At 36.2% G+C, this 23,150-nt stretch overlaps 1 protein-coding gene across 1 annotated transcript; it reads left to right on the forward strand.

Annotated features, from left to right (window-relative positions):
- Nucleotides 1-885: 885 nt before the first annotated feature.
- LOC143258088 (allatotropins-like) lies at nucleotides 886-21,343 on the forward strand. Its single transcript, XM_076517108.1, has 4 exons — nucleotides 886-1,114; nucleotides 19,535-19,741; nucleotides 20,242-20,330; nucleotides 21,097-21,343. The coding sequence occupies exons 2-4, from the start codon at nucleotides 19,560-19,562 to the stop codon at nucleotides 21,138-21,140; spliced, it is 315 nt and encodes a 104-aa protein (XP_076373223.1). The 5' UTR covers nucleotides 886-1,114; nucleotides 19,535-19,559; the 3' UTR covers nucleotides 21,141-21,343.
- Nucleotides 21,344-23,150: the final 1,807 nt, after the last annotated feature.

The following is a 23,150-nucleotide window of genomic DNA, read 5'->3' on the forward strand; positions in this document are numbered from 1 at the left end:
TACTTATACTACAATCAGTTCTCTCATTAAGAGAGGTTCTTTTTCTTTTATAATGACTTTTGTTCTTTCTCAAGAGCCCCCAAACTTCTGCATCTATAATCATACTGCTAGAAAAACAATGTGGCGAACGTTACATAGATGAGTACATACACACACATAACTATTGGTAAATTATCCATAAGCGTTTTTTTTTTTTTTTTTACTTTTCTCACCTTTAAAAAAAATGTTTAGATGGCAGAAACACTAGCTTCAGTTTGTATTCTTTTGAAAAAGATTTGTACAGATATTTATGAATGAAAGAAAGAATTATTATAGTTTTATTTTTCTCGTAACTTCGCGTGAACCAACGAGACAATGTATACTGAGAAACCGTTGCTGGTTTTTATTTTTCGAGGAAAGTTATCACTTCTTTTGTAACTGAAAAACGACAACTTGAAACTAACCAGTAACTTAAAGTAATTCGTTTTATCAAAAACAAGGACTCACTGGAAAAGTGTGTAATGTTTTAAAATTAAAGAGTTTTATGTTTAAACTATAAAAAATAAATTGAGTTAGGGGTATTTAAGTATCAATTAAAAGGCATATAAATATATATAAATCTATATGCAAAACACTGAGTTCATTATCTATTATTCACTAAACTTGTTTGAAAACGTACATTTTACAGGTTTTAGCAAATGGCTGCTATTACTTAACGTTCATTAAATTACACATTAAAATTAGAATGTCCTTTTTCCAACATGTACAAAAAACATATTATTTCGTAATAAAGATATCGAAAAATTTTTAGTCCAATATGGTTTGCGTCAGGTATGTGTTTGGGTGGGCGTTCAGAGGTGTTTTCTTTCTCTAGCCAGCTTCTAAAGTTCAGACGGGGGCGAGGTCTTAAGTTCTTGCCAAGTGAGTTTACGTTTCTATTGGTTGGGCACAAGTTGACGCCCTCTCGTGGAAATATCCTTATAAAATTGGCGATTAGAGCCCCGTATTTGAGAGTAGGAAGAAAGAGCTGTTTAATAAGTAGCGATTTGTCAGGATCAGATTCAGACGAGATCTGTTGCTCAGGAACCATCAAACTTACCCTGCGACACCGATCTACACGACAAGATAAATCAAGGTTGGAGTTGCTTTTGAGTGAGTTGGATTTCAAGTATGAGTAATGTAATAGGTTGCTGTTTTTTGTTTCTTGGGGAAGTATCCTAGGTTATTTGTTGAATATATTATTATCAAAAGGTTACCTTACCAACTAGAACGGCTATTTCGTGTCCAAATTTGCTGAAAATCAGGATTAATGGTTAACGTTTCGCTTCTCTTTATAAAGTTGCGGAAGTAAAACAACTATTATGTTATGTTTTTCTAAACTTTCGGCTTGTCTTTTTTTGCACACAGACATACTTCGGATCAGATCTATTCTGGAATTAAACGTCAGATTAAAGACAATTTGCTCGTTGTGAGGTTACGAAGTCTGACTATGTTTCCCTTACTAATCTGATGTCTTGTTAAACTTTTCTGGATGAGCTGTCCAACAGAGGACAAGAAATTTCGAAATTATTATTCTGTTTTGTGATCTTATATAACTAGTCGAAGGTTAATAATAAAAACACAGATAGCTTGTTATGTAGCCATGCGCGAAAACAAATAAGCCAACTTAGTTGTGTATAGCATCACATCTAAAATACTTCTGTTTAATTAATAAAGTGTCTGTGTATGATATTAAACCATAATTGGAAAATAGTAAAGGATTCAACAACTATTATCGGAGTTTTATTTGACTGAACCATTGAATAATCTTTTTAATGATCGTCATATTCTAAATTTGACCCCTAGTGGCTAGATTTAAATCTTAGAAGAAAATATTTAATTTGGAATTATCTTATAACGCATACAGATCTGTTGTGTAATACAGCGTAGGAGATGTACTGCAGACTATACTTCTAGTATTAAATCACCAGGTTTACTACCTGTTACAAAGAAAGACAACAGTTAACAGTAACTATATAGAGGAAATACATCAACAAATCAGAGACAAAAATTAATTATTCTAATCGATAGTTCAGTTTATCACAGATTCAAAATTGTCTCTTACTGGCTGAAATTTAAGCTTGAAGGATTATAAAACCACAATTTGGGGTTTGATCGCTATAAAGTACAGACTTCAGATATCCCATTGGGAAGCTTTATGTTTATCGATAAATAAGTGAAGAGAAACAGATAAGAACTATTTGAATGGAAAATGTACAGCTTTATCTTATACTGTCTAATTATAATATCTTGACAGCGCAGCATAGTGACCCAAACAAGTCCATTCTTTGTAAGTTTACTTTTTATAAAACATCGTGCTAGAAATAACGTTCATATTGCAGTGAAAGTGGAACTATTCGATCCTGTTGTAAACAGAAACAAAGCTGTAAAAACCTTATCTGTTAGCAGGTTTATCCGAAACCTTTGATACGACTTTGTAACGTATTCTAAACTCATTACCCATGGGTTATTATTTCTTTTTGTTATCCACCATAATATGGCTATCTAAAACCATTATGAAGGTCGTTACTAAGGTCGTGTCCATGTTTTATGAAACTGATATGTTACAGAATTAGTAACTTAGAATGTAATTCTTCCAACGTTTAAAATTGAATTTTTAATTATTTTTGTGTTTAAACATTGTTGTCATAAAAGGTTGAAGTTCATCAGACAACAGGAGTCAGTTGTCAAATATTGTAGGTGGTGAGCGTTAACGGAACATAATATGTTTTGTTTGTTTTGTTTTTGAATTTCGCGCATAGCTACACAAGGGCTATCTGCGCTAGCCGTCCCTAATTTAGCAGTGTAAGACTAGAGGGAAGGCAGCTAGTCATCACCACCCACCGCTAACTCTTGAGCTACTCTTTTACCAACGAATAGTGGGATTGACCGTCACACTATAATGCCCCCCACGGCTGAAAGGGCGAGCATGTTTGGCGCGACTGGGATGCGAACCCGCGACCCTCAGATTATGAGTTGCACGCCTTAACACGCTTGGCCATGCCGGGCCGTGACATATGTAGAGGAAACTTTTCTTCCTAAAATTGTAATCAGTACACCTAGGAACACAAAACGAATAAATATTATCAAATATCAGGCATCTCTATCCATTAGAATTATATATTGTCTCTTTTTGATTTGTTTGTTGTTAAACACAGAGCTGCACGATGGACTATATAAGGTTTGGCCACCGTGGGTATTAAAACCTAGATTTTAATGTTTCAGTCCTTGGACGTAGTACTATTGCATCAACAACACTCTTTTGGATATAGTACAATTGTTTATTTGTTTAAAATGTTCGCACAAAGTTACACGAGGGCTATTTGTACTTTGCGTACCTCGAGTACACAAGGGCCATCTGAATATAACCATCATTAGTTTGGAACAAAGCGATCAGAGGAAAGGCTAAACTACCTCTCCACTGACCGTTGAGGTAATACTGTCAGGTCAAATAATACGATTGAACCGTGTTTTTTGCGACCATGGGACGCCAACTTGGAATTATCAGAATCACAGTTTGGGAAAGTTCACCACTGTGCCATACCTGACTCCCGTATGTGAGAGTAACAGAAGTTAAAATTTATTTTTGTTGACATATTTGAGGAAAATAATACTCTATGGCGTTTTGTCTGAATAAGTAACATTTCAACGAATAACTAGTTAGTCTAGTTAGTAAATGAGCATTATTAACTTGACAGACTTCAATACTTTACATTATCTGTATTGTGTAATATTAAATTCTGAAAGCCTCATTTCATGGGGGGCCGGCATGATGGTTATATTCAGATGGCCCTTGTGTACTCGAGGTACGGAAAGTACAAATAGCCCTCGTGTAACTTTGTGCGAACATTTTAAACAAATAAACAATTGTACTATATCCAAAAGAGTGTTGTTGATGCAATAGTACTACGTCCAAGGACTGAAACATTAAAATCTAGGTTTTATACCCACGGTGGCAAACATAGTCCATCGTGCACTTGTGTTTAACAACAAACAAATCAAAAGAGACAATATATATAATGGACGGCCTGATATTTGATAATATTTATTCGTTTTAAAAGGTGTAGCCCAAGAGAAAAGTTTCCTCTACATATGTCACGCGGTTGGTGGTGATGACTAGCTGCCTTCCTTCTTGTTTTACATTGCTATATTAGGGATGGCCAGCGCAGATAGCCCTCGTGTAGCTTTCTGCGAAATTTAAAAACAAACAAACAAACATTTCATGGGTTGAAGTTGCTATGTTCTTATCTCATGAATAACATTATGTTGTTATGCTCCCAAGAAACGTTGGAAAAAAATTTTAGACACAAATATCAATAATCAAAGAACCTTATAGATTCTACTTTTTAACATGATCAATCAATAATCAATCATTGGGTTCTACCCACAGACTGTACGTATTAATATTTTGTCGTATGATTTTTATTTTTCATGAGATGTTCCGTCGTCTGTTTCGTTTGTAGTTAATCACAAAGCTATACAAAGAGGTATCTGTGTCCTGTCCATCACGAGTATCGAAATCAGGTTTTTAGCGTTATAAATCCGCAGATATACGGATGTGCCATTGGGGGGGGGGGTAGTTGTTGTTTTTTATTAATAACCATTTGACTTTAGCAATACTTATTGTAATAAATTGTTCACAAACTCTACGTTAACAATCCAATAAATTTTAGTGGCAATTCAAACATCACTGTTTTGAATATGACAGACGAAGTTATGAACCATCTCACAACATTCAGTCCTCTAACTGTTTTTAACTCACTTTTAACAATACCAAATGCCGTTATCCAGTCCTCAAAACATTGTTTTAACTTCAAATTTTAACAATATCAAATGTCGTTATTCAGTCCTTAAACCATTGTTTTTAATTCCAAACTTTTAACAATTTTCCGAATGTCGTTATTCAGTCCTTAAACTACTGCTTTTAACTTCAGATGTTTAACAATACCAAATGTCATTATTCAGTCCTTAAACTACTGTTTTAACTTCAAACTTTTAACAATACCAAATGTCGTTATCCAGTCCTTAAACCACTTTTTTAATTCCAAACTTTTAACAATACCAAATTTCGTTATCCAGTCCTCAAAACACTTTTAAACTCCAAACATTTAACAATATCATGTTTCGTTATCCAGTCCTTGAAACACTGTTTTTAACTCGAAATATTTAACAATACCATGTTTCGTTATCCAGTCCTTGAAACATTGTTTTTAACTCCAAATATTTAACAATACCATGTTTCGTTATCCAGTCCTTGAAACATTGTTTTTAACTCCAAATATTTAACAATACCATGTTTCGTTATCCAGTCCTCAAACCGCTGTTTTTTTTTTTAAATCCAAACTTTTAATAATATCACACTTTTCTGGTTAACTTTACAAATCACTGTTTCAGACGTCAAGCTTTTGTTTATAGTATTTTTTTCTGTTTCAGTTTTCAAATCATTGTTTGTACCATTGACTGTAAAAAAGTCCAAACTTTAACCAGTATCTTGTTTTCCGGTTCAACTTTCAAACTACTGTGGTCAATTTCAGACTTTAACTAATACTATTTATACGTCATCAAATCATTGTTTTTCAGTTCCATTTGTTGAACAATGTTACATGTTATTTTTCACAAAATAAACCAATATTACCTTTTTTTTTTTTAATTGATTCGACGTTTCCTAGAATATAAATGTAGTAGTAGATTTAGTGCCAGAGTAACACTGTTCCTGGTCGTTAAGCGTTTAAACAAGAATGAAAAAATCATAAACGTATTTAGTATACAACGTTTTTGCTCATGAACATACAGTTTTTAAGGCTTGTTTGGATTCTTGCGTGTTTGTACACTTGATGAGTTCTGAAATGTTACATTTTTATCGTACTGAACGAAAATAAGTGTTATTGTGATGTAACCTTTATTCTACTCACATTCGAGCTCTAATTATTTCATGTTTCTGAGCTTTCAGAGTTCTTAAACAGCCTTTCCATTTTGAAAGCCCACCAACAGTTACAACTCAAATCGGATATTTCCATTCCAATTAGCCCCCCCCCCAGTGGCTCAGCGGTATGTCTGCGGACTTACAACGCTAAAAACCAGGTTTCGATACCCGTGATGGGCAGAGCACAGATAGCCCATTGTGTAACTTTGTGCTTAATTCAAAACAACAACAAATCCATTCCAATTAATCGCTAGCTGGAAAAGTGCACTAAGTATTAGTAAGGAAAGGTTATTAAATGCTAATAGTTTGGTTTGGTTGTATTTCACGTAAAGCTACTCGGCGTTCTGTTTGTAGTCTGAGGGCCGCGGGTTCGAATCCTCGTCGCACCAAACGTGCGCCCTTTCAGCCGTGGGAGCGCTATAATGTGACGGTCAGTCCCACTATTCGTTGGTAAAAGAGTAGCCCAAGAGTTGGCGGTTGGTGGTGATGACTAGCTGCCTTCACTCTAGTCTTACACTGCTAAATTAGGGATGGTTAGCGCAGATAGCTCTCGATCAGCTTTGCGCGAAATTCAAAATAAACCAACAAACAATTACCCCTATATCTACAAAACAAATTAGAAAACAATTAAAATAAAAGTTAAAACTATCAGCTTTTATCCTCCTGGTGCATCAAAACTAAAACATAAATCTTATTGAACGAATAAAAGTTTCAGTTCTGTCAGAAGTAATTTTTTTGTCTCACTCGAAAATACAATTATGAATTTAATGTACAGGAAATTAAGGGCAAGCACGCGCCATTTCTTAATTATAAGTAATTAACCCTCGTCAATCGAAGGCCTGTGAAAACTGTACTTTAAGGAAGTGAGACATTCTTCCTGATAAAGGTGGGAACATTAAAGCTAACGAACATCGGTTCCCGAGCTGTTTGACTCTGCATTCTATTATATTCTCGAGAACATAATTAGATTTGCTACAAGTTCGATTCAGTATTTTGAAGCACGTATGTACTTTCCTTTTCCACTGCAGAGATCAGAACACAAACCAAGTAATCGCTATGGTTACTGTTTCCAAGGGTTACAATTTCAATATATAAGGATCTATGGCATACATGAATGTATTGGAAATAAGTTCTTGTATCTTAAGTCACATTATAATCAAACTTAGTTTTCTAAACTATCACTATGTTGTAAGCTAGTCAACGTTCCAACACGATAATAAACCAGGAATAAATTAATAATATTGTCATCAGTTATGGCTTTCACTCTGTTGACGTTGTTCTGTGAGGTTAATCTAGTTTTATTTGCAATAAAATGCTAAAATTATTAAACATATGAAACAAAAGTTAATTTTATGAAGATACTTCTAAACTGTAATCTTGTAGCTCACCCATGACCCCGAAGTGTGGAAAGGATCTTTGCCTCAATGGGACGCGAACAGTGGATCCTGATGTCTTCAGATTGAAGTAGTTTGTTTACTTAACTTTGCGCAAAGCTACACGAGGACTATCTACTCTAGCTATCTCTTACTTAGCAGCGTAAGATTAGAGGGAAGTCAGATAGTTATCACTACCCACCGCCAACTCTTGGAATACTTTTCTACCAACGAATAGTGGGATTGATCGTCGCATTATAGTGCTCCCATAGATGAAGAGGCGAACGTATCTGATGGAATGCGGATTTGAATCAACGTCCCTCAGATTATAAGTCGAGCGCCACCTGGCCATGCTGGGGCTCGATCAAAAGAAAGAGAGTTAAAATCTACTAAGTTTTTATGAAAAAAATAACATATTACACACAGAAAATACAACGTTCTCTTGTCCCGTAAGGTATTTCAAAGTTCAGTTTAAAGAAAGCCAACTAAAACGTGTAGAAGTAACAATCGTTTCATTTTTAATACTAAATAATTTTTACTAATATAATCAAAACGAAGGTTCCAAACTCTATATTAAGACGTTAAAAGTCATGTTTATTAAAGCTATAGCTGTCTTCTTGCTCAAAAGAGCAATTATAAGCTTGTGTTAAAAACATCCGTCACAAAACGAGTTATTTTGCGACACAAAACCTTCCTTATTTGTGAACGTATTAATTGCTATGTTTGTTTGATTGTTTTTGAATTTCGCGCGAAGCTACAGAAGGGCTATCTACGCTAGCCGTCCCTAAGTTAGCAGTGTAAGACTAGAGGGAAGGCAGCTAGTCATCACCACCCACCGCCAACTCTTAGGCTACTCTTTTACCAACGAATAGTGGGATTGACTGTTACTTTATAACGCCCCCTCAGCTGAAAGGGCGAGCATTTTTGGTGCGACGGGGATTCGAACCCGCGACCCTCAGATTACCAGTCGTACGCCTTAACCCACCTGGCCATGCCGGGGCCAATTGCGACGTCCTACTATAAAATTTATAGAAACAAAGGTACCTTGGTCATTGAACTCGGAAGCGAGCGTAAACTGTTAGATTATTTCTTATAGTTTGTTATAATGAATTGAATAATTCACACTGTTTAATGATTTGTTATTTTTATCGAAGTAATTACGTCCCGCTCGTAATTAAACGTAACTGTAAATAAAAAAAGGAACGTTTGAGTGGATATATTTTCATTTAAAGTAAACTTTGATCAATGATCTGATGTTTTAATTCCGAACTTACAGGCTATCATCAAGGTATTGTTTTTGACTCCATTTTTCATAATTATTTGACTTCTGTGGTTAACGTTAAGTCAGCGCCCCGCTAGTACAGCGGTAATTCTACGGATTTACAACGCAAAAATGAGGGGATTGTTTCCCCTCAGGGGTTTCAGCAGATAACCCGATGTGGCTTTGCTATAAGAAAAACACGCACACCTTAAGTCATTCTTCGTATGAACAATACAAAAGTATGTAATTAGAAAGTATTTATGTTCTTTGTTTGAAAGGAAGTTGGAGACTTTTTATTTTCTCTCCCCAGGGCACTTATTATCCCCCAATTAATTCATAATAAATCGAATTGTGGTGAACAGTGAATATGAAAAATTAAACCAATGCGCAAATAGTGCAGTTAAAGTAATCTAAACCTGCTAACAGCTTCCATTATAAGCTATTTTCCGGCAATGGGTCGGCTTCACAGCACGAGCACATTACACATTACGTCACGCTCGGCCCAATACTGAGCTTACTTATGCGCCTTCCATAAAAATAGATAGTACATAAATTACCGCGAATCGTTGAAACTTAGTTTGGTGGTAACTGCTTAGTTCTCCATTGATGGAAAGAAATATTTTTCTGATAATGAACATTCTGAAAATTGTCAGAAAAAGGTAGACACCATGAATTTGTTGCTAAACTATGGAAAAGCCTGATGCCCGTATATGACAATAACACATACACACACAAAAAGACAACCATTAGTTACAGACATTTAATTTTTAATTGCGAAGACTATTTGATATTTTCAGAGTTATGTGAAATTTATTAAGAAAACTTGTGTTTGGTTCAGATATATTTTCTTTACTCAGCACTCATAACCCAAAATATTTTAGGTCTTTGGATAACTTGATATAGCGTCACAATTAATATCCATTATTCAAACACCTAAAGCATTTTATGTCATTATTAGAGAGTATAGGACAAACTTGAAGAAGCTTTTCTTATTTAACCAATATGTGAGGAACCAATATATGAGGCCTACCTTATTTATTTGTTTCTCTCGTTCAAGCAACAATGAAGAGCTATAAAGTCTGTTAAACTAGTCTGTTGCTAGGAGTAGCGAAATCAGTGAATATAACAGGATTCTAGTTCACTATTTTTCCACTGAAGTTCACGTCCCGTTGAAAATAAATAAAATAAATAAAAATGGAATTTATTGTTATTATTATTACAACGATTCACTTTCCGAGAAACTTAAAACCTTCCAACTCGTGTTACAAACCCTTGGCTGTTACAGTGGGAGAAGCGATATCAGTGAATATTCTAGTTCATCTTTCCAACGTAACGTGAACTTCAGTGGACAAAATATGAAACCTTCCAACTTGTGTTACATACAGGTGAGTGAACATAAAATCTCTGGGGATTTGAACATAAAATGAGCCAAAAAATTGTTAGAATTTCAATCATTTCTAAACGCGGAAATGATTCGAGATGTTTTTTTTTATAATTTATTGTAGTGAGTTGAATAAATTAGATGTTTACATGATTTACATTCCATCCAAGTAATTACGTTCTATTTATAAAAAACAAAACGATGTCGAATTGGATGAGTGGTATTAAAGATTAATTATGTTTCGAACAGAGGTTTAATATGTCATTTTGGTCTTCTTTCCCAGCATCAGACTTCTGTTTTCTAGGCCATCCTTCGTCAACTCTAGTTATTGGGTTACACTTAAGTAGAAACACTTCCTAGATACAGAATTAGTGGATTTTTCTTTATCTCTGCTTCCTTAAAATCATGTTGCTTAGGTTACCTGCCTTGGATACAACCCTGTTTGAGCTGCTATTTTAAAACATAATCTTTCTCCAGTAACTTTTCTTAGTTCATATTGTATTCTCTAGGTGTCGCATTGATTGATTTACTCAATACATTGTTATTTGTTATTAGATACACCGTACATTGTTATTTGTTATTAGATACACCGATGTTTGTGTTATGCTTACTAGATGGGCTAAACTTCTGAAAGTACTCTTTTCTTCTGATGTCGTTGGTTTTAATATCCAGACACACAAAACTCGAAGTCGTTTGCCTAAAACAGTTTTCTTTCTAGACAACTCTTCATTACCCTGGTACGATCTTATGACATTCTGTGTGTCTGTTTGTTTTTTTAAATTGAATAATTATTTTCACCTTGGGATTTATTTCTCACTGAAAACCAATTACAACCGTATCACTAACTTTGGATTCCATGAGATCAACTTATAAACTTTTGCGAAAACCCCAAAACAGAGATTAAAAGATGGCGTCTTAAAGTTATCATCTCTACAAGTTTACATTCAACTAAAAGTAGATAGTGTGTGTGTTTAAAAACACGACACAGTACTTGCCTGAAGAGTAAACATTATTTGTTTCTGGTTGTTATACGATATTTGTAACTGTTAATGTTAAATGATAAGATAGCACCCGAGTCTTTTTACACCTCTTCCACGTGACTTGATATGAACAATGATTTGTATGTAAATACAGACATTTATGGGTATTTTTAATTTGTTGCATAGATACTTACAAGATGTACTTATATCAAAAAAATGTGGAAATGCGTAACTTAAGGGTCACAATACATAACTTAACTGTTACAATAGATAGCTTCAAGATCGCAACACGTAATTTATGTATAACAATACATAACTTAAGGGTCACAATACATAACTTAAGTATCACAATACATAACTTCAGGATCACAACACATACCTTATGCATAACAAACCACACGTGGCTTTAGTATCACTATACATAGCTTAAGTATTATAGTACGTAACTTAAGCATAACAATACATAACTTTAGGATTAAAAAGTTAGAAACAGTTATTTTTATTAGGTAGAAAGTAATATTCAACTAACGTAGTTTGAACTTTAATGACTCGTTGACTGCAAAGCAAACTCTTTGTTGTTCACGAACTATTGTTTTCCACAAACTCTTTGTTATCCACGACCTATTAGGAGTCTTTTCCCTGTACTTTTCTCGTGACGAAAGTTTTCCTCTCCAAGTCAAGTTACGAAAGACGTACATTCAGTGACGAGTCTTTCTTTCCAAGTACATTCAGTTTTTTTTTCAGGGAGTCTGGTATAATCAGTTGATTAGGGACGCTGGGGTTGCAATCTGAGGGTCTCGGGTTCGAATCCCGGCATTATAATGTGACGGCCAATCCCACTATTCGTTGGTAAAAGAGTAGCTCACGAGATGGCAGTGGTTGGTGATGACTAGCTGCCTTCCTTCTGGTTTAACACTTCTAAATTAAGAACGGCTAGCGCAGATTGCCCTCGTGTAGCCGTGCGCGAAATTTAACAAACAAATAAAGAATATACATGAATGCAATAACCTTACCATACATTTAAAATATGTGTATGTCTTAAGTTGTAAATTAATACGGAACGTTTATGTTTGTTAAGATTACGAAAAGCAATGGGCAGGGTTCCACACAAAATTGTACAGATACCACTTCGACTATGTTCGAATATATAGTATGTTTGTCACCGCAGTTTGATATTCAAATGATCCCCGCTAGTACATCAGTAAGTCTACGGATTTACAAGGCTAAAAAAAGAACCCAACATAACCAAGCGTGTTAAGGCGTGCGACTCGTAATCTGAGGGTCGCGGGTTCGCATCTCCGTCGCGCCAACATGCTCGCCCTTTTAGCCGTGGGGGCGTTATTACGTGACGGTCAATCCCACTATTCGTTGGTAAAAGAGTAGCCCAAGAGTTGGCGGTGGGTGATGATGACTAGGTGCCTTCCCTTTAGTCTTACACTGCTAAATTAGGGACGGCTAGCACAGATAACCCTCGAGTAGCTTTGTGCGAAATTCCAAATACAAACAAACAACACAACGCTAAAATCAGGAATTCATTCCTCTCGGTGGGCTAAGCAGATAGGCTTTGCTATTTCGTTATCGTAATTGTAAAACTAGAACCATAGAACATTTTTAATTTGAAGAAAAGATTTGTTTGTTTGTTTTGGAATTTCGCACAAAGCTACTCGAGGGCTATCTGTGCTAGCCGTCCCTAATTTAGCAGTGTAAGACTAGAGGGAAGGCAGCTAGTCATCACCACCCACCGCCAGCTCTTGGGCTACTCTTTTATCAACAAATAGTGGGATTGACCGTCCATTATAACGCCCCCACGGCTGGGAGGGCGAGCATGTTTGGCGTGACTCGGGCGCGAACCCGCGACCCTCAGATTACGAAGCGCACGCCTTAACGCGCTAGGCCATGCCAGGCACATTGAAGAAAAGAACTGATGGGTGTGTGTCGTTGCTTGGGTTCTTACAACATACGATAACTTGTTCTTCTATAGAACTTTATTCCACTGAGATAGCTAACAAGTGTTTGTAGTGTATAGAAACAGTTTTGATAATCTAAAGAGTCCATCTTCTCCTTCGATTCCTCATTTTATGCATTCTTAGTGCGCATGCGTTTCTTTGTAGTGTCAACGACTTCACATAACATTTCCATAACAATGAAGGTCGTTGTTAAAAAAATGTTTGCTTTTCGTGCAAGTGAAATTATTACGGACACTGTTCATCATATCTCGTTTCAAAAATGAATACATCGCTTAGAATACGGGACCTTTACACAGTTCCGAACTGACTTTTAAGTTTTCATGAAGGAAAAGAAAAATCAACGACTTTGTTTGTTTGTTTTGAATTTCGCACAAAGCTACACGAGGACTATCTGCGCTGGCCGTCCCTAATTAGCAGTGTCAGACTAGAGGGAAGGCAGCTAGTCATTACTACCCACTGCCAACTCTTGGGCTACTCTTTTAACAACGAATAGTGGGATTGACCGTCACATTATAACGCCGGGATTCGAACTCGAGACCCTGAGATTGCGACCCCAGCGTCCCTAACCAACTGGTTATGCCCTAACGACTGAAAGGGCGAGCATGTTTAGTATGACGGGGATTCGAACCCGCGATCCCTGGATTACGGTATAATTGTGTACTGGTGGCGTATATACTCTCACTGTTGTTGTATCTTTCATTTTTTGTGTGAAGAGACCAGCATTCTGGAGGAAACGAGAAAAATATAACGTAACGCCGAGAAGCTTTGATCAAGTGATTCGCACGTGACATACGTTTGTTCCAAGTACCACGAACCATATTAATTGATAGGTTTCTCAGTAAGCTTCGTTATCACTGTATTCTGGTATCTAACCTTCGTTATCCTTTTCTGTGTTGTCAAAGGAATCAGTTGAGCAAATGAAAGAGATGATAACACAAAAAAAGTAAAATTAATACCAACTAAGTTTGATAGTGAGATTTTGAAAACAAATACGCACAATGCCAGCAAAAAAAACAGCAATAAATAGTGCACTTATTCTTTGTTTTGTTTTTGAATTTCGCGCAAAGCTACTCGAAGGCTATCTGCGCTAGCCGTTCCTAATTTAGCAGTGTAAGACTAGAGGGAAGGCAGCTAGTCCTCAACACCCACCGCCAACTCTTGGGCTACTCTTTTACCAACGAATAGTGGGATTGACCGTACCATTATAACGCTCCGATGGCTGAAAGGACGAGAATATTTGGTGCGACTGGGATTCGAACCCGCGACCCACGGATTACGAGTCGAACGCCTTAACACACTTGGCCATGCCGGGCCCAAATAGCGCACTTAACGTGTTTACAATTTGTTTACGTTAGTTTTCGCGGAAAGCGTTTTAAAGGGCTACCTGTGCTAGCCGTTCCGAATTTCGAACAGATAAACAGGAGGGACGACAACTAGTCAATACCACCTACCGCCAACTATTGGGCTACTAATTGAATAGTGAGACTTGACTGTCACTCTTATAACGCACACACACCCATCAGAGTGTGCAGAAATTTCTGAAGATACGGCTGCAAATCATGAGCTCTTGGAGTCGTGTTCCGGCCACACTATCCGTTAAGCCTCACTATCCGTTAAGCCACACTTTGCCCTTCCATAAAATTACATAGGCGTCTTGTATATAAATATATAGTTAATGCGGCTGTTACAAATACGTGTTTATATATTTTTTATAATTTGTTTAGCAACTGTAGCTATCCACCGAAAGGACAGATGACGAATATATCTTTATTAACGATTACACCAAACATTATAAGAAATGGGTGGATAACAGAGAATTTGTTTGTTTGCTTTTGAATTTCGCGCAAAGCTACACGAGGGCTATCTGCACTAGCCATCCCTACTTTAACAGTTGAAAGGCAGCTAGTCACCACTACTTTCCACCATCTATTGGGCTACTCCTTTACCAACGAATAGTGGGATTGACTGAAACATTATAACGCCCCCACGACTGAAAGGGTGAGCATGTTTGATGTGAGGCCGATTCGAACCCACGGTCCTCAATTACGAGTCAGGCGCCCTAACCACCTGGCCGTGTCGGACCTGGACAACAGAGAAAGCAAACATACTTTTGTTGGTAAGTTATATGAGAGACTGAATTTTCTGCTGATACGTAGATAACAGCATACAGAAATAAAACATTATTATTACCATAATATACGCCCCCCAGTGGTAAATCAGTATCTATGCAGACTCACATCTCCAAAACGCGGGTTTTGATACCCGTGAAGGACTGAGCACTATAGCACATTGCGCAGCTTTGTGCTTATCTTCAAACAAACAAACAAAACGAAAATATACTGACATCTTTTTGGCTGCTAAGAACTATCAGCGTTTTGAAAGCACAATGTGTAATGGGAAAAATAGCCCATTCTGTAGCTATGCGCTTGACAACAAATAAAGGTTAAGAAATTAGTATAAAAAATGTTGGATATCGAGAAACTGAAATATACATAAAATACACAAGTCCAATCAATTACATTAATTAATTAATTACATCAACATAAAAATATGTAATTGGTATCAAACTGAACTGTAGCTCTGTGTAACTAAATCCAATCTGTAGAGTAGGTATAATCCGTCAACAAAGCCACTCGCTAGTACAGCGGTAACTTTACGGATTTACAAGTTAAAATCAGGGGTTCGATTCTCTTCAATGGACTCAGCAAATAGCCCGTTGTGGCTTTGTTATAAGAAAACACAGAACCGTTAATAAAAACTGCGTTAATTTAAACTGTAACGTATTACGTACTGCACTGTTATTAATGTTTGTTTTAGAACGAATGAAATAAAACGAGACACTGAATTTAAGTTTAATATTCGTGTACATAGGAAGGAACCATGACTGGCTGGTATTAAACTCTAATAAAAACTGTTACAAAATAGTAAATATGTTATATTATCTAAATGTTTCGATATTTTATCCTGTTGAGATGTTGTGGAGAAAAACAGGAAATTAGTTTCCTGAAAAAAACAAACAATCAAATAAACAGGAGTTTGACAGAATTGCTATTGTTGTAAGGATCTTATTTTCCGGTTCGATTTCAATTTCTTTTTACCTTAATTTGAATCTCCATATAAGGCTAAGCTGAGACAAGGTGACGAATGTCCTATTGATTTTAACTGGTTGGTAGAAAACCTTCTGTAGTTATATATCTAGAATACAGTAATCTCAGTTTCGACTCCAGTTGAGTTGTTGCGCGGATCAAAAGAGATATTGCTGAAACAAACAGAAGTTTTATGCCAGGGATTTGTAGAGAATCGTGACAGAGCGAGCCGACAACGAGAGATAGAGAACGGCTTCGAAATAGATTTCACAGAATTTGACAGTTTTTGCGAAAATGAATTTTTTACGTCATGTTGGAAAATTCACAACTTGGTTATTGTTCAGTAAATATATCAAAACTGATATTTCGAAGAAAACGTAGAATTGGCTCTGTACTTTAACCTGTCACCAGGTGATTTCTGAGCATTAATTACGGAGCACTTTTATTCTAAAACATCCAGATGAGGTAGGAGAAAGAATAATAAAACTACTTATAGCCAGCCACTAAGCTTCCCAGTGTGTCTGTGTACTCACACCACTAAAAACCGGGTTTCGATACCCGTAGCGGGCAGAGCACAGATAGTCCTCTGTGTGCTTGAATATAAACAAGGCCCGGCATGGCCAGGTGGGTTAAGGCGTGCGACTCGTAATCTGGGGGTCGCGGGTTCGCATCCCCGTTACGCCAAACATGCTTGCCCTTTCAGCCGTGGGGGCGTTATAATTTGACGGTCAATCCCGCTATTCGTTGGTAAAAGAGTAGCCCAAGAGTTGGCGGTGGGTGGTGATGACTAGCTGCCTTTCCCTCTAGTTTTACACTGCAAAATTAGGGACGGCTAGCGCAGATAGCCCGCGAGTAGCTTTGCGCGAAATTTAAAAAAAACCCTAACAAAAAAAATAAACAAACAAATTTAACAATTAAAGGGGCGTATTTAAATATAATAATAATAAAATAATAATAAAAAGAGAAGAGTGGATAAAAAGAAAACAAAATAAAATAAATAAATAAAATATTGTCAGATTCTAGAATACACAAATATTTCATCAAGAGTTCTGTAGTTCTCCAGTGGGTCAACATTAAACTTGCGGACGTACAACACTAAGATCCGATGTTCAATGCCCAGTGGCAGACAGAGTACAGATAGCTTATTATAATGTATTAAAACACAAAAGTATAGAATAGTGAAAAATAAAGTTTTACCGTGCTTATTAAATATCAGTAGGATCATATTGTAATTCTGTCTACAAACTTATCACATTCCAAACATTGTTATTTTATTTATAAACGCAATATTTTGTAAAAATTAAAGAACTGGATTAGCGGGTATTAACACGTAATGCACGCCTCAAGGTGATGGAATTTTCTGAAGTTGTTTTTGTTTAGGTATAAATTCTAACACTGTTATGGTCGTTTGATAATTGTAATTTCGGCGACATATTCCGGAAAAGTTCTTTATTTGTGTGTAATTTCTTCCTCCTTTTCGTTTCTCCTTTCATTTCAGTTTCTGGCCTTTAATTATTTTTTTTTCTGTTTGATTTTTTTCTCAACAGGGGTCTCTTCAGGTTGGGACATGCATCATTTATCATCTCATACGTTTCTTATAGAATGTTGGTAGAATATGCTAGGATTTTAGTAAGTTCAGTAAGACCCCGTATTTTGTTTCGTTATGTTATGAGAGAATAAATGTTAAAAGGTATAACCAATTATCTTTTTTTTTTTTTTTAATGCTAAAATGAGAACAACTCTATCCTGGAAGTATGCACTACGTATTAATGAACAGTGTTTTGAAAGTCTATAAAGTTCACTGTGGTATGGATAATGATCAATCACGTGTCATAGTATCTTCAGTCACACAAGTAAAAACGTTGAACGTTTAATACAAATAATTTCCCCGGTACTTAATAGATAAATAATCCCTTTGTTTCACCCCCATCCTCAAGTAACGCCTTTCACACGAGAGGGATATAATATCATGATAGTTAAAACACGCGCTGTTCTGAAAAGAAATAAACAAAATTATTGTTTTTTTTTGTCTAGTTCATTTGTTAACTCGTAGTGGCTGAAGCTGTTTCATTGATATACCTTTCTAGTTAATACTCACGAAACATAAGTTTAACAAACTCTGTATTCATTCTTTAATTTGCCATAATTTAATAAAAATGTTGTTAATATAGCCAATTTTCGGAAGTTATTTATTGTCACTTTAGGACAAAGTCGAGTGTCAGAGTAATGATAAAAACACGATTCGCACTTTCAGCTCTAGGCGCATTATAAAAGTGATAGTCAATCCCGCTATTCGATTCAAAGAGCCAGACAAAGGCTTTGTGGTAGTGGATGCTCCCTCTGGTCAGTAGATCAGGTTCAGGAGGAGATAGGCCTGAATTTTAGGGATCTCTGATCTGGGCGTTTAATCAAAATGAGCGTAAGTCTCAGTTCAGGTTTGATTTTGAATTTCGCCCAAAGCTACTCGAGAGCTATCTGCGCTAGCCGTTCCTAATTTATCAGTGTAAGACTAGAGGGAAGGCAGTTAGTCATCACCATCCACCGCCAACACTTGGGTTACTCTTTTACCAACGAATAGCGGGATTGACCACCACATTATAATGCCCCCAGACCTGAAATGGGGAACATGTTTGGTGCGAATGGGATTCAAACCCAAGACCATCAGATTACAAGTTACATGCCTTAACTACCTGGCCATGCCGGGTCCTCAGTTCAGCTTCTCATTGTTTGTATACTAATCATATATTATTGTTACTTTATTTTATTAGAACTTTTCTATTGGCTGTCAAATAATTTGAAATTATTTTTACCAAAGCTTCAATAAAATACAAAATGTATTATAAAACTGAGACTCTGTTTAAGAAGAAACAATGAACAAATTGAGATATCTGTGCTCTCCCAACCACGGATGTCTAAGCCTAATTTTTAGCGTCTCAAGCTAGCAGACTTATCGCCTCTGGAGACCACAAACGAGAGAGAGAAAACACATGCTTTATGTTATTTGAAAGTAGTGAACCAAATCGATGGGACACAATCTAACAAACATCGTGATGTCATTTTTAGACACGTTTACAATTGTCTATGCATGTTTTCCTAGTATGAATTTTTACGCGGCTTAAAGAAGCGCGTGCGACTTAAGAGAATGTTCTAACCTTAGATATCATGTCTTTATCTTCTATCTTTCCATTGCAAAATCGTTTTAGGCCATTGAAATTTATTTCTTTTATATCCACCGTTCAAGGTTTATTGACTTTCAAGAGATACCAGACCTCATATATTTATGATACAGCTAATCTGTACTGATTCTATATTACTGTACAAAAACTTTGTGTATATCACTTCATATATTACCAGGGTTAACTGTTTTATGCACAGCTGTATCTTGGTTGTATGCACATATTTTATTAAGTACTTAACGTGTATTTTTTCTTCGATAAACAGAAAGGTATAAACAAATATGCATTTCACATTTCTCCTATTTCATTGGTTACTCAAGACGCCTCTGGAAACATCGGGTCAATATTTTACCTAGTTTTCTTTTACAGGTCAACAACCCGAATAAAACAAAAAATGCTCACCCGAACCATTTATGTGATTATTGCTGCCTGTCTTCTGATGATCACGTCTGATTGTTTACCAACTGATCCCTTCTCGAGGCACGAAAGAGGATTTCGGAACAATGCCCTGTCAACTGCAAGGGGATTTGGTAAAAGAACATTCGAGGAGTTCGACAACGAAGGTGTTGACGACAGGTATTTGGAGCATTTAGTGAATAAAGGTTTTGAAAATACGTATTTGAGACATTTAGAAAATAAAAAAACGTAGACGTCAGGTGTTCTGGATGTTTACAGGATGAATGTGTTGTCATTTCTAGATACTTGGATAATAGAAACCCAAGTCTGTTTCTGGTCCTTTTCCAGCTTTACCCTTTCACTGTCATGTTTAGAGATAAACAACTACTTCAGCAACAAGTGTATTTTAGATACATAGCAAACAAAAAAAGCACACGTTTTAATGATTCGTTACTTATCTTAAACGTCATAAACTTTTAGCAGTTTGAAAGAGGATATTCAATTTCCAAACCAACATCTCGTTAATGTCACATTTTTACCATTTAAACAAAGGTTATGTATGTGGTAGTGCTCCATAAGGGGGCACGTGTGTGTCCGTGATGTTAAAAGAATGGAAGAGGAAAAAAATTTCTCTAACACTAGATCTCACGTGCACTTTTAACGTTTGTTCTACCTTTCAGGTCCATTCCTCTGGAGTGGTTCGTAGATCAAGTCAACAGGAACCCAACACTTACTAAGCTTGTGGCTGAAAAAACTATGGACTTAAACGGTAAGTGGTATACAAGATGCTAAATCACTCTAAAAATATTACTATTTATAAAACACTTCTTACTATTACAAGTTTTAGGATAGAATTGAAGGCGATGAAAGAATACCAGAAGTGAAGAAGTTCAGGTGAAATCTGTTCAACGATTATTATTGAACTGAATATTTTGGTACATTTGTGTTTGTACTGTATGATCACAGATTTGTGTATAAAACATATGTGTGAACACCATACCATGATGTCTTGTGCTTGGTAAAACATCTGTGTGAACACCATACCATGATGTCTTCTTCTTGGTAAAACATCTGTGTGAACACCATACCATGATGTCTTGTTCTTGGTAAAACATCTGTGTGAACACCATACCATGATGTCTTGTTCTTGGTAAAACATCTGTGTGAACACCATACCATGATGTCTTGTTCTTGGTAAAACATCTGTGTAAACATCATACCATAACTCCTTATTTTTTTGGTAAAACATCTGTGTTAACATCATACCATGACTCCTTATTGTTGAATACATAATCTGTGGCGAAACATGAAATACTTGGAACACATTTGGCTGTTTTACTTGGAGTCAAGTTTTAACGAGTTTTTGCACAGTAGAAAGTTTAATATAACTGGGTTATTCAAAACGTAGTTATCGATTCTTACAATAATAATAATGAAAAACGTGCTTGTTCTAACTGTATATATTACTTATAAAAACCACTACCAGGATATTCTTCTTTTATTATTAACAGAAAACGGCCTACTTTGTTTTTCAGGTGATGGTTTTATTTCTCAGGATGAGCTGAACCAGTTCCTTTGATGAAGACAGATTATCGTGCCTGGTGTTTTGACGCCTTCGTCTGTTTTTGCTTTTTAGCCAAAATAACATATTTTTCTTTCAATTTAAAACAGTAACATGTATATACATCTAAAAGGCAGATTATTTGTTTTACAGTCTTTGGCTCACTTCCCAATACTATGCTATATTTTGTTTGAAATAAAGTTCACTTTAACCCGTTGAAATCAATCGTTTTCTTTGTTGATGTACCCAACGTCAACATAAGACACGTATAACAGATGATTTGTTTATCAATATACAATTATTTAAGTCGAACGAAAATTTGAAAGTATCCACCAGTAGTAGAAATACACGTCAAACAACTGAACCACTGTTGACGTTAACTGTGAGGAGATACGTGAATTTCAGATGTCATGCAAAGTATTTGTAGCTAGAAGATAAAAAGGAAACCGACAGAGAGGTTTTATAAAAACACAGAAAGCCAATGATTTAACAATCTAGCAACTCTCTAAATAATTATACTTTTGAAATTTAAGACGAATATGTTGATTGTAACGTTTCTAACAACGTTTCGGACTTTGTTTTGTGTGTCTATTTCGGAGCAAACCCAGGTTGGACTATCGGTTAGGTCAAAAACCCGATTTCATCATTCTAAGTTCGTAAATTTATCACTGGCTCTGAAAGTGCGGTATGTTACAGGTTCTAAACGTACTAGCTTGAAACTGTATTTGGTGAAGACCCTTATGTCATATCTGATATAAATACACGTTACTTTCAGAAGATGTAGTGATACACATGGACCACTCCTAATCGTAAAAATGGCGCAGGAATAACCTCAACATCGTTAGGTGATGGGTTCTAAGAATAATAATAAAACTACATAATAAACTCAATAGAAACCTAATAAAATAAATGGATACATAATAAACATATTTACAAACTACCATGAAGAAAACAAAACTACATCACCTATAACCAAAATATAGCAATCTCATTAGATAAATAAAGAAGGGTCCCGGCATAGCCAGGTGGTTAGGGTGCAAGACTCATAATCTGAGGGTCGCGAGTTCAAATCCCCGTCACACCAAATACGCTCGCCCATTCAGCCGTGGGGGCGTTATAAATGTGACGGTCAATCCTACTATCCGTTGGTAAAAGAAGAATAGCCCAAGAGTTGGCGGTGGGTGGTGATGACTAGCTGCCTTCCCTCTAGTCTTACACTACTAAATTAGGGACGGCTAGCGCAGATAGCCCTCCTGTAGTATCGCGCGAAATTCAAAATAACGAAGACATTTATTTCAAAGCTTCTTAAAACCAACAGTCTGTTACTTATGACAAAATTGGCTTATAATTACTTAGAAAATTCTTATGTAAAAACGGCTCGTTTGGGTTGAGAAAATTTTTTTATGTAGAGGAGCGAACAACATTTCGACCTTCTTCGGTCATCGTCAGGCTCACAAAGAAAGAATGAGGTAACTCAACCCAAACGAGCCGTTTTCATATATATATTTTTCTCTACAAGTGAGTTTTCTCGTCATCACTGATTAGAAAATTCTTATATTTTAGTTGGATCTCAGAGAAATATTTAGTTTTATTTTAATGACAGTTTTGGAATATTGAAAATAAGATTTAGCAATGTTAAAAACTAACATGTTAGGTGCATCATTTAGTGACCCCCTCCAAAAAGTTCCCCGCTGGTACAGTGGTAAGTCTACAAATTTATAACACTAAAATCAGGGATTCGATTCTCCTCGGTGGACTCAGCAGATAGCCCGATGTGGCTTTGCTATAAGAAAACACATACACTCCCTGCTTGCCCTTTCAGCCGTGGGGGCGTTATAATGTGCGGTCAGTCCCACTCTTCGTTGGTAAAAGAGTACCTAAAATGTTGGCGGTGGGTGGTGATGACTAGCTGCCTTCCCTCTAGTCTTACACTACTAAATTAGGGACGGCTAGCACAGATAGCCCTAGAGTAGCTTTGTGCGAAATTCAAAACAATCAATCAATCACACCCACTGCAATGGTTCAATT

Source organism: Tachypleus tridentatus, chromosome 7 (genome assembly GCF_004210375.1).
Source record: "Tachypleus tridentatus isolate NWPU-2018 chromosome 7, ASM421037v1, whole genome shotgun sequence".
NCBI lineage: Eukaryota > Metazoa > Arthropoda > Merostomata > Xiphosura > Limulidae > Tachypleus > Tachypleus tridentatus.